General features: G+C 33.4%; 1 protein-coding gene across 1 annotated transcript; it reads left to right on the forward strand.

The window, feature by feature from the left end:
• Window positions 1–1,867: 1,867 nt before the first annotated feature.
• Window positions 1,868–11,578, forward strand: LOC110095052 (uncharacterized protein At4g15970). Its single transcript, XM_020820421.2, has 5 exons — window positions 1,868–2,314; window positions 4,447–4,812; window positions 6,335–6,816; window positions 10,803–10,881; window positions 11,324–11,578. Exons 1-5 carry the CDS (start codon window positions 2,039–2,041, stop codon window positions 11,354–11,356), a joined length of 1,236 nt encoding a protein of 411 aa, XP_020676080.1. The 5' UTR covers window positions 1,868–2,038; the 3' UTR covers window positions 11,357–11,578.
• The last annotated feature ends 5,114 nt before the right edge of the window (window positions 11,579–16,692 follow it).

Below are 16,692 nucleotides of genomic sequence, written 5' to 3' on the forward strand. Positions count from 1 at the left end.
TATTGATAGTAAATAAATTAAAAATAAAAAAGGTTACAATGTTTAAAGATATACAAATGAAATCATCATCCTAAAATTTAAAGCAAAATTTATCAATCTTATGTAATTGTTTGTCAATGGCTATAAATTTATAAATAACCTAAGCTCATAAAAAATGATTGTTATATTGAACGTACTATTTTCATTCATTCTCAAATGATCCCTCATTAGTAAAGATGTGATAGTGTCCTAACAAATGATTTTACCACCAAATGGCACCAATGTAAATAGTTATGACCAAGTAATTTTGCCACAAAATGGTGCCATTAAAGCTTGATCATGACCAAGGTCCATTAATATTTCATTTGTTAAAAGTTCTTAGAGTAATGATTCATGGGGTGCACTTGATAAAACATAAAGTCTTCTGTTAGTAAATGTTGACTTAAACTTGTATTCTTAGACAAATATACACCTAGATCTACAAGTTTTCCTTTGGTGAAGAAGCTCATGGTTGTTGACAAAGATCTTTCAATCAAGCTAGGTTTACTACATTCTCTAAGTAGGCTAGGATCCATGATAACCAGATATGATTGAACCATGTGATCTTAATTGGATTCATCATTATTTTCTCTCCATCTGCTTTAAGTGTAAAGTGTTAAATTTCAAATCGTATAATAAATTTTCTACTACTATATGCTAATCATTTAGCTTCTAATAACTAGTCTTAATTTGAAGTTCTCTCTTATCATTGGGAGGTGTAGTTAATTATTGGAGCTTATACATAAAAGAAACATGAAACCTAACTATAAAATCCTCGTGAAATGTGGGAAAAATCTTCAACCAATATTGGGATATCTTCGACGTAATCTAACTTTTGAAAAATTGATATGGAATATCTTAAACACTTTCAGTAGAGCTGGGACATGAAATTTTGGAGCTCAAATATTCATGCCGTGTATCCAAGGTGTCATTGATAAGATATGAGCTATATCCATGAGAAGTACATCACACCAAATGTGATTAACATAGATGCCCAACTTAATAAGAAATAAGCATCTACTAGTTACTAGGTTGATATTACTAGGCATCAACCATTAATTTATATGTTTTTCTTTGAGCATGCATGCCAAAAATGTTTTACAATCTCCAACCCTTAAAGGTGGTGCTCAAGATTTTCTAAGTCCTCATCATAAGATGGTTTGTTATCATAAACTTTCTCTACATCCTTATTAGCTTGGTTTGCTACCTCATTTAAAAAAGATCTATATCCAAATTAATGTTGCAAATGCCTCCTATTAGGAAACTTTAAATAAATATTTTTCTTGGTGTTCTTATTGGTACCGTCAATGGCGAGTCTAATGTGTTCTTATTGATATCTTATGGGCTAATCATACATGAACCATTATTTCTAGGTCCTCAGCATAAACTAATGCTCTCCTTAATCTGTAATTGGTTGGAAGTTTTGGCTACTAATCAAGAGAACTAATGCTACTAAAAGTTTAAGGCTTTGTTCAAACAACTTTATTATTATTTTTTTCATATTACAACTAATATATATTTGACTATTATTTTTTGTTGCTTTCAAAAAAAATTTATGTTAGAAAAGAACATTCTACAATAGCTTTCAAAAAAATACTATTTTCTTCATAGTAAATTTAGAATCATCTTCATAAAAACCTATAATTATTACAAACATAGTTTAATTGTACTAATTACTTATCATTAAAAAAATTCCAAACAAAAGTTACAAAACCTAATCATAGTGCTGTATATATTTAATAGAGATTCTTTTTATCAACCCTTTTATTTATTTATTTTTAAAGTCAAATATAATTAATTTATTATTTATTTTATCACCATCCTCTCTACTAAATGCAAGTCGGTCTGGAATCTGCATCAGAGACAGAGAGAGAGAGAGAGAGAGAGAGAGAGAGAGAGACCCTTCAGATCCATATCAATACCCGTGAATTTTTCTACGATGAACTGCTCCTGTTCTTGATAATTTTCAATTTCATACCCTAAGCCCTCGCATTGTTCTCCTTTCCGTTTGCCATAAATCATGCCCAAACCCTGCCCGCTCACCGCTCTCCATTCCCTACAATTCCCAATGCAGCTCCCGTCCTTCTCCGGCAGCCCTGTTACTTCGCGCTCTTACTCGGCCATCCTCCGCTGCCCGCCGAGGCCTCTCATCTTCCTCACCGTCGTCGCTCTCTCCGTCACCTTCATCTACTTCTCCGCCACCCCAATCCTGTTCAATGAGCGCACCAAGAATCAATGGAACGGCACGGCTCCGGTCGTCATTCCCGCCGTCCACCCCCTCGAGACCGTCGATCTGGTGAGCTCCTCTCCTCATTATCTCTGCTTCCTTAAATTCCTCCGCCTACACGGCATGAAAGTGATCGAGCTAGGGTTTTCTCTTTCTTGTTTTTTTATTTTGTTTCTTTCCTTCTGCCTCGAGCAGGGAACGACGGATTCGCTTGCCTTTTTTCTGTAACTTGATCAAATTTTATTTAATTGTAAAATCACACCTAGGCTTCGATTTCACGAACTTATGGGAAGAGGCAAAGCTCCTTGGGCCGTGATTTTCTCGTCCTTGAGAGTTTCTTTTAATTGATTCTTAAAATTTTCAGTATTAATTAATTTGAATAATTGAATTAATCCATGTGCGGATGTTTATCCATGGATTTTTTTTTGTGCGTGGTACAACTGGATGCTTCGGGCGGGTTGCACGCCAGCGGATATAAACCTGTATTTAAAAAAAAAAAATTGAACTTTTTTTTTGGGAGAATTAAAAAAAAAAAAAATTGAACTTCAATCTCTTTATTATCTGTAACGTGGATCTGTTCTGATGTGCGCCACGTGGAATCGGCTGTTCTTGTCGGCCTCAGTTTTTTTTTTTTATTTTTCTTTCCACCATTCCACCATTAGCTCATTGCCACGTTTTCTGACCGGGGAGTTGTTAGTTCTGTTCGGTTGACTTCGGCTTCAGATTTAACCAGAAAAAATTATCCGTAGTAAATTTTGGTCAGCATTAATTTAAATTTGTTAGATTTACTTTGAAATTAATTTAATGTAAATTTTAATATATATATATTATTGATCTCAAAATAAATTCAATATTTTTAGACCTATTTTTGAAAATACAGTGTGCATGTCAATAAAAGGAGAAATTATTCAGTGCGGAGTTCGGACATTAAAGAATAGTCTGGATGTGAGTGTACACAGTATTTGTACACACTGTGCATAAAAAAATAAACTATATACAAAATTATACTCAGTGTCACATCCGAACGGTTTTTTACCATCCGGACTCCGAACGGAATAATTTCTCCCTCAAGGAATGCATGCTTCATATTTTCCATTTCTGAAAATTTTATTTCCCATGATATTGCTTTGAGCTCAAACCAGCTAATGTAATTATTAGTCTAAATAGAATTTATTGATGTGTATGACTGTACGCACATGTAATACCCATTAGGTCCTACATGATATGGTCCATGCACACTCCCAGCTACATGGGATGGATATAGTGATGGAATCAAAGGGCTGGTTGAGGAGAAATTATTATGTTCATACTAGGCAAATAACATTTATGTGTAGAGTATCGAAGCGCACATATCTGTACCTGTTGTGTACTTCAATTTCTTTTTTTTAAATACAAAGCTATGTACTTTTTGTACCCATTGCATGCTGCTTGTGATTGGAATATACAATGAGGAGATTGGGTCTGCGGCCGAATGATCGATGGAAGAAATTCCTCTCATCTCATCCGAGCTCGAATCCCCTAACCGTCCAAAAAATATATATATACAATGAGTATGAAACAAGTACAAAACTATGTACTATAGCCCGCATGTAGAGTTGCTTATGTATTTCTATGTGATAATTTTTGTGATTGAGGGAGGACCTAACTCCTCTAAAATTGGGATAATTTTTTTCATAGTTATGTATAGTATGTAGGCTTTATCCAATTTATTTATAATTGAATGTGCGGACTTATCTAGTGATGGAATAAATGGCTGATTGAGGAGAAATTATTATATCCATGACAGGTTACTTCTATGAGTACAGTACCGCATTACACAGCTATGTGCTTGTTGCGTACTTCAACTCTTTTTTGGAATATAAAGCCATACACTATTGCGTATCCACTGTGTACTTCATGTGATTAGAGTACACAAGTGTGTATTTCCATAGTCCGCATGTAGAACTACTTACATAGTTAATATTTAATTATTTTTCGTAATTGAGGGCAAAATAGCTCCTTTAAATTTGGTATAATTTTTTTATGGTTATGTATGGTATCTAGGCTTTGTCTAGTTTTTTTATAGTTGAATAAGGTGTAAAAGCTTTGTATCCTTTAACAGTCTAACCTCTTAGTTTATGAGGTGTTAAGTAGTGTTAAAAACTTATTTATGCTGAATTCTCTAGTTAATCCATATTTTTTCTAATTGATACTCTTGCCAGGGTAATGAGGAAGTGAGATTGACGCGGGTTCTAAAGGAGGCTGCCATGGAAGATAAAACAGTAATATTGACCACTTTGAATGCTGCATGGGCGTCAACAGACTCTATCTTTGATTTGTTCCTTGAGAGTTTCCAAATTGGCAATGACACTCGTTGGCTTCTTGACCACTTGGTGATTATTGCATTTGACAAAAAGGCATATATGCGATGTAAGGCTATGCACCCTCATTGCTTTGCCCTTGCAACCATGGGAGTTGATTTTTCTGGTGAAAAGCACTTTATGTCTGATGGATACTTGAAGATGATGTGGAGGAGGATCGATTTCTTAAGGATAGTTCTTGAAATGGGATACAACTTCATTTTTACAGTATGTTCTTCTTTTATTTCCTTTTTAATGTTTTCATTATTTTCTTGGTGTTAACAGAACTTGTAGAATATTGATCTGTCTAAATTCTAGCACATAGGGCTCTATTTTCTTCCCTCGTTAGATATTATAAATGTTGTGTTTGATGTTTTCTTTTTCTTTTTCATTCTTGGTAATAGGAGAATCTTTCTACTCTGATCTAATATGTAAATGGATGTTAGGACTACAATTTTCAAAACAAGTAGCCATTTTCTAACAAAATGATATAAACTACATTTAGTAGGTTCAATATAAAGAAGTAAAAATAGAAGCTAATCAGATAATATTATAAGATTGTTAGATCCAACTATTATATAATTGTGATGGCATTATAAAATTGATAAATTTTCTTCATTATCCCCCTCTCCCTTCCTAAAAAATACAGAGTAAAATAGCAACACATTTAAAACAATAGTTGGTCATAGGTGGCCAACGGTAAGTGTGGTGGTGGTTAGTGGTGGCAGTGGCGACTATGGCTGACAATGAGGGGTAGCCAACGATGGTCGTCAATGACTGATGGTGTTCAATGGCAAGTGGAAAATGCCTCCATTGGTCAACGATAGGCAACATCAGACAATGGAAATTATGTTTCAAAAAATAAGAGGAAATTTAGAGGGAGAATGTGTGTGTGTGTTAAAGAGAGGGAGAGATGGAGGGATAAGGAATGCGTGGTGGGTGGTTTTTTTATCTTTTTAAGAGTAATCAAATAATATAAATTGTTTACGATTTTTTTCACCTATAGTGATTCCAAAAACTTCAAAAAGATAGGTTTCTAAATTTTCTTTTTTGAATTGGCATGTTCCGACCGATTTCATCGTGATTTGTTGCCTTAATGTGAATGCTCGCTATGAGCTTTCCGAAGATGATTTCGGTTGTCTGTCGACAACTACATGTGCGTGCTTTACATGTCTCATGCAAGGACGATGAAATGGAAGAAATATGTGAAAGACTTCGTGGGTATCATTTCTAACTTTGCCTTTTTTTGGGTTGTTTAACGCCCAAGGAAAGTAGGATTGACATGATTTTATACTCATTAGAATGTCTCAATGAGATACTCATTTTGATTATGTTTGGACGAACATTGGAGTCCATTCAACCCTTCAAATAATTTTTTATGTTTTTAATTATACTTTTAAATGTGCTTTTTGAGACCGTTTAAACATGAATTTGTATAATTTTCATATTGGTAGAATTGCCTCGTCTATAAACTTGTTCACATAGGAGTTCGAATGGTCTTGAACTTCATTTCTAAGAAATATAATTTTATAATTTGACTTTTTTAACCGAAAATTGTATTGTGTGAAAATTTATGTACAATCTCTTTAAATTTCAGAGGCCATATCAAATATGAAGTACTTAAAAATGGATTGTTTTGCTTTCTTGATATCCGCCATCAATCCGAGAGCTATTTCATGAAGAATTTCCTTGCAAATGCTAATTAGGCTCTTTGAATATTTCTGATTTGTGTTTTTTTAACTCTTTCCAGGATGCAGATGTTATGTGGTTCCGAAATCCATTTCCACAATTCTTTCCAGATGGGGACTTTCAAATTGCTTGTGACAGATTTTTTGGAAATCATCTTAATCGGAATAACACGGCTAATGGAGGATTTAACTTCGTAAAATCTAACAATCGTACGATTGAATTTTACAAGTTCTGGTACTCATCTCGAGACAAACATCCAGGACATCATGATCAAGATGTACTTAATAGCATCAAATTTGATCCATTTATTGATGAAATAGGATTGAAGATGAGGTTCTTGAGCACTGCCTTTTTTGGTGGACTATGTGAACCTAGCAGAAATTTTAGCGTCGTTTGTACAATGCATGCAAATTGTTGTGTTGGTCTCAACAGAAAGTTCAATGATTTAAGACTCATGCTTGAGGATTGGAGAAGATATATGGCACTGCCACCTGCTTTGAAAAATTCTAGGCTGCCATTCTGGAGGGTACCACAAAACTGCAGGTAAGATTAGTTAAATTGCTATTTCAAAAGTAATAATAAAAAAAAAATTTAAAAAAAAACTGCGATTTCAAAAGTCTAATGAGAGATATCGTCAGCTGATTTTTTTAATGCTGAAATGTATTGGTTTAAACTTTCAGGTTATGCCGTTTAAAAGAAAATTATGCCTACTTGTTTTGTATATTTCAAGTGCACGATACTTTTAATTTTGAAGATATCTTTCATAACAATGTTGAACCTCAAACTATTTTGATGATTGCAGATATATACTTATGCAAATATATGTGTTAAGTGATGAACTTTTTCGCTATAAGCAAATCACCATTGTTCTCTCATTTATATTAGGATCTTTAATTATAAAATTAAAATTGTTGCGTCCTGAAGTATTCGCGGCGATCTTGGTGTCGTCGGGTTCGTATTTCCGAGACGCTCAGTTTGACTGTAAGCTCGCTGAAATCGGAGTTCGGGTGCTCCCAAAATTAATTTTGAAGTTTCCAACTAGCTTTTGCCTCGAGATTCGTGCCCGATCAAGATAATTTTTTGACGATGTATCAAAAATCATGCATTCTCTTAAGATCATTAAACTTAGGGATTTAACATGATTTCAAAAACTTTTAAGACTAGTTAATAAGAAATACATACATATGACGTGTGTCGATACTATATAAGACATCAGTTAAATTATTTTGATTTTATCGTGTAGCCCTTTTGAGCCTTAAAAAAGTTGTCTCTCAAGTTTAAGAGAAAATAACTTATGGCGAAGATCTATAATTTTGTAGGTGGCAAAGTAAACAGTGACAACTCTACTATTGAATTTCATCCTTTTCTAAGGATTTTGTATCCTATTTTGAAGATTTCCTACGGACACACATTATTCTAGTTAATTATTTCTTTCATTATAGAGAGAACTCTCGATTAAGGCTATAAGTTACTAAGTTCTCTAATAAGCTGATGTTGTAATGAGTTTTTTTGGTGCGGAGAAGTAGATATTGGTCTTGTGTTTAGAGAGTTTTGGCTTGGGGATGATAACATGATCAAAATCCTATGATTTTATCTTCCCACGCAATTATGAATCTTAATCTATTTAGTCAATGGAGGTAATCAATCCAACATAACTAAAATATCTTGGCAATTATGGATTGCTTTGTCGAAGGAGGTCTTCCTAGACTGGGTTTGAAAACTAATTGAGTTGTCGATTATAGACCAACCAAAACTTACACAGGACTTTGTATCCTGTTGAATGAATCAAGTCGAACCAAAAGCTCATATGCATGCCATTGGTGAGATATGATTTCAAAGGCAAAGCATCATAAATTTGACATCAATAACAATCTTTCTCAATTATAGGGTGGTGGGCAAGCGATTCAAACTTTGAGCTAGCTTTATTGGGTTAAATTTAGCTCCAAATTTTCTCAACATAAAAATTAGGATCATGAATCATTTCAAAAGTTAATTGCAAGATAGCACAAAGTTTAGGTATGTTTGGCTAATATGACACCCACTATTTGGGTTAATACACTTTTTAAGGCATCCCAAGTATTCTTAGGAATTCCTTTTTGAATTTTCCCCCAAAGATTTCTACACGCCCCTCCTAAAACTGATCACTTGATTAATTTCACTGTCTGAAGTCTATTAGATTGCCAAAATTTATACTCTAAAAAGTTTTTTTTTTTTAATATGTTGATAAAAATAGCTGTAGTGCCTTTAGTCATCCTGATCGACACTTTCAAATTATGCCACATAATTTATTTGAGCCTCTCTGTAGTTTCTCTCCTCTTGATGTTTTGGTTGATCAGCCAGTTTCAAACCGATCATTCAAAATGATTACAAGGACTGTGAAAGTTTTCAGCCTATCTTGTGGTTTGATTAGTTCGACATATACAAACCTCCTTAAAACTCCCTCTAATGCAACTTTTTATTCAAAAAATAAAATAGTGAACGTAAAATTATGATTTTCTAAACTTTTTTTCAAACTCTACGAGTCACCAAATGAGCTCTAAACGCCTTCGGAATTTTGACCACGCAACAACTTGATTTGCTGGATGAATTCAACCAAACTGTGATGTCTATGAACAGTTTCTATAAATTTTCTGCTCCAAGCCTGTAAACTCTTATTGTCTTCTTGTGGATAGGACCGACAACAAACTAAAGGATATTCGACGGGTAACTTCTATTGGCTCATTCCAAACCTTGATCAACGAAATTGAAAACCTCAAACTTTGATTCATTTTCACTTGTTCTTTCATAAAATGTTGACAATGTAAGGGTAAACCACTACTATCAGTCATCATCATCATCATTAGCTAATCTAAACTATTTGAGGTCAACTTTATAAATCATCTATTTTCATTTATTCATGATCTGTATTCTTTGAAGTTTTAAAACTATTCTTAACAAATCATTTGAAGAATTACTGAAAGCTCTCATAGTTTAGGCAAATTTTGGTAAACTGGAAATTAAAATCTATGCTGAATCACCCCTTGTGGAATCCTTAAAGTGAAGTTGAAAATGAGTTCCTCCTAAAATTACCGCTTAAATCTTTTCTTTCCCCACTCTAAATACCTTATCAAACAGTAAGCAATAAACAGCTAACTTAAAAAAAATTTTAGCTATCACTCTTGCAGAAGTTCCTGCACTAATCAGATTTTGGTTGCCTTCTTTAACCCTTCCCTGCAATCTTTGGGGAAATCATCTTGGGCACATTCTCTTTGATTTATTGTTAAAATTTTGTAGTTTATTTCAAGATTTTTTTATATCTTAATAGAGTTTTAAGTGTGGCTATTTAGTATGTGTGGTGCTTCTCATATTATTTATTCTCTTTGAATTAATTTTCTTGCTAGTTATTGTAGCACTCTCTCCACATCTTTAACAAAAGTAGAGATTAATCATTAATTTCGAAAGGATAAAGGATCTCTCATAGGAGCCATTTGTAGCGACTACAGTGTAAAATTACTCTAAGAAAAATAGATTTTTAGAAATTGTGAGTATTATAGACTTTTCTTTTAATTCAGACAATAAACTTTTTCTGATAACTTAGATATTTTAGTAGATCTAGTTGTAAAATGTTACATCTTACTACAAAATTTCTAAAAAAGTAAGAACTATAGCCAAACAAATGTTTGTTTGGAAAGCGAGATTGCAAAAAAATTCCCCCAAAAGAACCTTTAATATGGCATGTGTGTGATAGAAAAGTACCCCTCCAACTTCAAGGAAAATTTTTATAAGATGATGGTGAGACCTACAATGTAACGCATAATGTTAGTCATTAAAAGAGAAGTATAAATTTAAGTGTTGTAAGGATGAGGATTCTTAGGTGATTGAGTGGCTTTACACTTAGAGACATAATGAGAAATGAGTATATACGTGAAAAGAATGAAGTAGCTCCAATGCCAGTTAAGATTATAAAGAATCACCTTAGATGGCTTGGTCATATAATATATCGGTCTTTTGATGACCCTATTAGGAGAGTAGATGAATTAAATTCATCCTATGTTAAGAAAGAGGTAAATCTAAAACTACTTGGTTATAAAGCATTAAAAATGAACTTTTTTTATTAGATTTAAATGAAAACTTGACTGTTAATAGAACATAATGAAGAAATAATTCATGTAGCTGACCTCATCTAGTGGAATAAGTACTCTAATGTAGTCAAAGACTAGTGGTGAGTCTCCAATGAAGAGTTTGTGGAGTGAATGTAGGTTTGGTTCAGATACTTGAGAAGCTTAATCATCAAATCCTCATATCCTTTGGATTCTTATCTCTGCTCTTTCTTATTTTTCATTCTTTCAATTATTTTTAATATTTATTAATCTTCTCTTACTCATCTTTTTAGGCGAATCAGCATTTGCATTAAATCTTTTTTTTTTTTTTGAAAAACATAATTCATAATGCATTTGAAAGTGGCTCAAATCATTTAATTTTGATGTCATTCCCAATCATTCTTATCATTTCCAACTTCACTCTAATATAGCGTGCTCATTTTTTTACAGTCTAGCTCCGCTGCAGCACCACATGACGGGATTTAAGGGCAGAATCGATGGCGCGCAGCTTACACCGTACAAACTAAAGGTTTGTTCTGCTCGTCCATTTTTTAAGAAAAGAAAAACTGTAATTTTCTAAAATCAACTGTTAACTTTTTTCACTGAGATTATCATTGTTCCAGAAAATTTCTTGTGAATGGGATCTTGCATTTCTCCTTATTTAAAAAGCTCGATTTGAATCCTTCTCATGAAGGTCTTATTCATACAATATGCTCTTATGTTACAATAAGCTTGTTATTAAACTTTGGCTTTGTTTGGGACGGCTTTTTTACTGCTTTGTAAAGTTATATTTTAGTACAAATTCTCTTAAAAGTAGGAAAAAAATAGTGTTATAAAGCAGTCCCAAACGAAATCTTTAGCTTATCAATTCTATTTATATGCGTTCTTATATAAATATCTAACTTTTGTTGGAACTTTATGTTAATCTTGTTTATATCATGACCATATGCCATTTTCAATCACTACTGCAGGTGCTCAATACTTCCAATTTCAACGCAAACTAGGCCACAGGTATACCTACAAACTGTCCCATAAGGCAGAAGAGAGAGAGAGGTGCATCAGAACTGCAATTGAACATACAAATCCAACCATTTATGAAGTGCTGCTGATATTGCATTTATTTATGCCCAACCAAAATAACTGGGTCAGTGTTGGGCTTCAGTCTAATGGTATTGTCCCTTACCTCTAAGGTTTCGTTTGGGATAGCTTTCGTACTGCTTTTCAAAACAATTTTCTAGTATAAAAATTTTAAATTCAAGAAATTTTTGTACTAGAAAGTTATTTTAGAAAACAGGAAGAAAGTTGTCCCAAACAAAACCTAAAGGTGATGTGTGGGGTTCAAACCTTTAAAATAAAAATAAAAATATAATTAAATGGGGGATTTACATACATACCACATAATTCCTATTTATTTATATATATAACGCCTAAATTTTACTGTTTATTTATATAATACTCAAATCATTAAATCACTTCAAAAATGATATATCCATATTTACATGCATATGCTTCGAAGTGATTGAGACATTAAAGTGTTAGATAAATAAATATCAAAATTTTGGTGTTAGATATGAAAGTACTTATGATATGTTATGTATATAAATCCCTCGTAAATAAAATAAAATAAACTTTTGGTTCATCTTTTCTATGTTTATCAGTGACACTAATGAAGAGTTTATTTTCATTATCGCCTTGGTGGCAAGTTTGAGTGTTACATTTTATTTGTGATACATTTTTGTATTAAATGGTTCAATTAAATGACAAAATTATCATTAGCTTTCTATCTCCTCCGAAGCAAATAGAGGAGCCTTTTCCTTTGTAATAATAGAATAGGGGAAAATTATTGGGTTTGGGCATCGGACGTCGTCCGGATCCAATTAAAATGTGCCACATCACCCTCTCCTCGGTACTGAGCAATATCGAGTTCAGTATTCTCGGTACTGTGAAGTACCGAACTCAGTACTTCACAATACCAAACTCAGTACCGTTCGATACTGTGTAGCTGTGTCTGGTGTTCGAACCCAATAATCTCCCTAGAATAGGAGGTTCTATTAGCTTATTTAGTTGATAACTTAGATTGTTTTCTTATGATAAATGATAAATGGTAAAGCAAGTAATTTGAACCAATATTCTTCTAGCTTATTTAGTTCATGTCATTATTTATTAATGTCATCAATAAGAAGGCAATGTTCTTTTTAAACTTCAATATGTTTGTGTTAGTTGGTAGAACAAACATATTGTTTTATAAACGTTTTAAAATCTTTATAATTTTGACTTGTTGGGATAAAATATTTATGTTCTATTTTTAGGTTGTAATCGTGTTAGGGTTGTACGCAAGTTGAGCCGAACTCGAGTTACTCCTAGCTTGAGCTTGATTAATTAATCAAGTTGAAGCTCGAGCTTAATTTTACAAGTTTAAGTTAGTTGACGAGCCGGCTAGTTTATAAGCAAAAGATAAAAAAAAAAATTATGATTTAAATAATTATTATAACAAAATTATTAAAATAATGAGAAAATTAAAGATAAATAATAAATAATTATTTGATATAACAAAATGAGATATAATTTTTAAATATTTTAAATTGTTTTATGTTTGAACTCTTGAATTCAAATATATTTTAAATGTACTTAATAATAATATTTTAAGTGTATTTGATAGTACTATATAAATTTTAAATAATCTATATAGTCATGCAAGTAGTAACTAAATGAATTATTTATTGCAGCTAGATTACTGAGCATTAAAATGGATATAATATTCCTTAAGAATATTTTGAATTAGTTTGTATGTTTTACTAAGGCAATCAATCCACCAAAAGTCTACTATTTTTTAAAATTTTTTATTTATGTCTTTTAGCTTTTTTGAAAAACTTAAAATACTTTTTTTTTTAAGTTCTCCATTTTTCTTAAATGAAAATGGCTCTCTCCAGTGTCGGCAACTAGTGAGTAGATGTGACCACTGTCAATGCCTGCCGTTCTCTTCTTTTGCTATATTCAATATTTCCAAAAAAAAAAGCTATATTTTTTTTTTTTTTGGGAAAATTTTGGGCTTTGCCCGTATATTAAGCTCAACAAAATTACAACATAAGGAGGTAAAAACAGCAAAATGAGCCAACAAAATACCGGCCAAAGCTTAAAAAAGCTTCAAAAAAAAAGAAAAAAAAAAGCAGATCAGTACCAACAACACTTAAGATATCATACAAATGAAACCAAGAACCAAAATACCAAAAACAGGCTCCCAAGCCCAGCAACCTGGACTCAGAAATATCATCAAAAGTTTGCAACATTCACTTCCCTGGTTGCCCAAAGACCATCCTAGGGATCTGCATAGGGAGCTTCATCATTGTCCAGGCTAGGCAATTCAGCAGATTCTCGAAGGGATAGTGCTCATACATTGATCCAGCCACCAAATAGAGACGGGATAACAGATACCCGAACATGAACATATCCAGCCACCTTATAAATTTTCCAGCAGCACCAATGAATTTCCCCATTTAATAACCTTCTCAAATAAAATTCTTTTGATACTTAACAATAGAGAAGAAGAGCATAGAAATTTATTCCCAAATCTCCTATTGTTCCTCTCTTTCCAGATATAGTAAATCACACAGCATACTACTAATTTATAGAAGTTAATCACCTCAATTTTACCGTTTTTGTAACCTTCAACCAATCGAAAACCTGCAGGATGTTAGGCAGAAGGAGAAAGCTTTGCATACTAGGTATAAGAGCATTTAGTATATAGAAAGAGTAGGGGCATTAAAAAAAATGAGAAATTGATTCATCATGCTCATTGCATAAGATGCAAGTAACAGGAACCTGGATGTTCCTAAGAAGAAGAGCATCAACAGTTTTAAGACCCCCACATAAAGCTAGCCAAGCAAAAATTGAGTGTTTAAGAACATGCCTTTTATGCCACACTATTTTATACCAATTGCAATATGGAATCTCCGAATAAAACTCCTCTAAAAACTTTTTAAAATTATAAATTTTACTGTTTTTCCAAAACAGACAAGGGACAGCACATCCAATCTCCATGATGTTCTCAAAGACTCCCCGACAGGTGAGGAAAGTTCTCAGGCAGCACCCAGTTACTCCCAGAAATGAGATCCTCAGCACAAAATCGGGTAGAGGTTCAAGAAAAGCACCCCCAACATAATCATGTAAAGTGCCATTTTTATACCAGTGATCCCAGATCATAGAAATAGGGGCATTTTGTGTGATTTTAAAATTAAAACAGGATTTAGCCATCTAAGTAGTGTCACAAATAGCTTTCCAAAATTTAGAGGCAAAAGCAAGGGGAGGCTTCCATGGGGAAGTATATTTCTTGAAGAGCAAAGCAAATAAAGGAGAAGAGCAGTTATACATCCTGATAATGACTGAACAATTAAAAGCAAATTGCAAAGCAGAGATAGAAGAGATGCCCAATCCACCTTTACATTTAGGCAAGCAAATTTTATCCCAGAATACCATGTGCAACTTCTTAGCGGAATTGACGTCCCCAAAGAATAAAAATCTAGAACTGATTTTTTTGTTAAATTTATGCATTGATTTAGGCAATATAGCACCATGAATCCAATACGCAATGGTATTTTGAATAGTGAATTTTAGGTATTGTAATATACCTGCAAAAGACAACAGATTGGCCATCCACTCATTTAACTTTTTATAGATACTATCCATAAGGGGCATGTAGTCTTCAATTTTGAGCTTGTAAAAGGATAGAGGGATTCTCAAATATGTAATATTGGTAGCTATATTATGGATGGAGAGGGCTTGGCATATTTCAAGTTGGTTGCTCTTGTGCTTTGGAAACATAATGACACTTTTATCATAATTGACATGGAGCCTCGCGGCATTAGCAAAATCCCTTAAAATGGAAACTAACTTTTTACAGTTTTCTAAAGTGGCCTCCCAAAAAATGAGCACATCGTCAGCATAAAGCAAATGAGTGAGAGTGAAGTTGTCATAAGAAATACCTTTAAAGTATCTACCCTCAAGAAGATTGGAAAAAGCATCCATAACTATACAGAATATATAGGGGCTTAAAGGGTATCCCTGCCTGAGCCCAGCCGTGGTGGGAAAATAACTCTCCAGAGCACCATTTAGAGCAGTAGAAAAATTAACATCAGAAATACAGGCCTCCAACTAACAAAAATACTAGGAAAACCTTTTTGGGTAAGCCTAGCAAGCAAGAATTCACGGGAGACAGAGTCAAAATCCTTCCTGATGTCTAATTTTTCACAAAATATTTTTTCACCTCCTCTTTTACCACCCCAAGAAAGGATATCATTAGCAAGCAAAATATTGTCCGTGGAGATTCTTGATTTAACAAACCATGCTTGGTTATCCTTGATAATCAAGTTCATAGCCGGTTTAAGTCTTGCAGCAATCACCTTTGCAATGATTTTGTACAAAACATTGCATAGAGTAATAGGTCTATAATCAGAAATAGTGGCAGTGTTTTTGTGTTTGGGAATAATAGCAAAAGCAGTTGCTTTAACCCCATTTGGCATGTACCCCTTAAGAAAAAAAGATTTGATAGCTCTACAAACCACAGGGCCAATAATGTGCCATCCAATAAAATAAAAGTGAAAATTGAAACCATCCGGCCCCGAGGCTAAGTTAGAAGACCCCATAAAAACAGCTGCCTTAATGTCATCATCCAGCACATTATAGGCAATAGCGTTGACATAGCTATCTGGTAAGGCAGTCCCAATGGGAAAAATCCCCATAGCCAAATTGGGAGGAGCAAGGTTATAGAGTTCTTGAAAAACTGAGTAATAGAAGAAACCACATCAGCTCTAGAAGCAGAAGGATTACAGGTAAGTAAATTTACTACCGATTTGGAGCAGCCCTTCCTACTCCGTATTTTTGCATAGAGGAATTTGATATCATCTTCCCCATATTTAAACCAATTAACCTTAGTCCTCTGAATGATCCAAGAAGCTTGTATGTTTGTGAAGTTGGCTAAATCTGCATTACATAACTTGAAGGAAAGGTTTATATCAGAATTACTGGGGTCTTCATGCAACTTATCCAACAAAATCCTTTGATTATTATGCAAATAATCAAGATACCTAGTTATACAATTAGAGGATGCCCTTATTTCTTTTTTGATGCAAGATTTTAAATGCCTTAATGAATTGCAGAGGTGAGATAGATGGTTGCCATTGCTAGGCATAGTGAAGACCTCTCAAAGAAGGGCCCATTAATTATCAATTTTAGTCCAAAAGTTCTTAAATAGAAATCTATGATGCACCTAAATAGAACTCCCTGAATGCAAAATGATAGGACTGTGATCAGAACATGAAGGACTTTGAAAAGAGCAATAAGATTC

This window comes from Dendrobium catenatum, unplaced genomic scaffold (genome assembly GCF_001605985.2).
Source record: "Dendrobium catenatum unplaced genomic scaffold, ASM160598v2 original_scaffold_59947, whole genome shotgun sequence".
NCBI lineage: Eukaryota > Viridiplantae > Streptophyta > Magnoliopsida > Asparagales > Orchidaceae > Dendrobium > Dendrobium catenatum.

Excerpts from the sequence above, each read along its gene's own strand:
- LOC110095052 (XM_020820421.2), top strand. The coding sequence starts at position 2,039 with ATGCCCAAACCCTGCCCGCTCACCGCTCTCCATTCCCTACAATTCCCA. Across the intron at positions 2,315-4,446 it reads CCCTCGAGACCGTCGATCTG|GGTAATGAGGAAGTGAGATT; the intron begins GTGAGCTCCTCT and ends TACTCTTGCCAG. Across the intron at positions 6,817-10,802 it reads AGGGTACCACAAAACTGCAG|TCTAGCTCCGCTGCAGCACC; the intron begins GTAAGATTAGTT and ends ATTTTTTTACAG.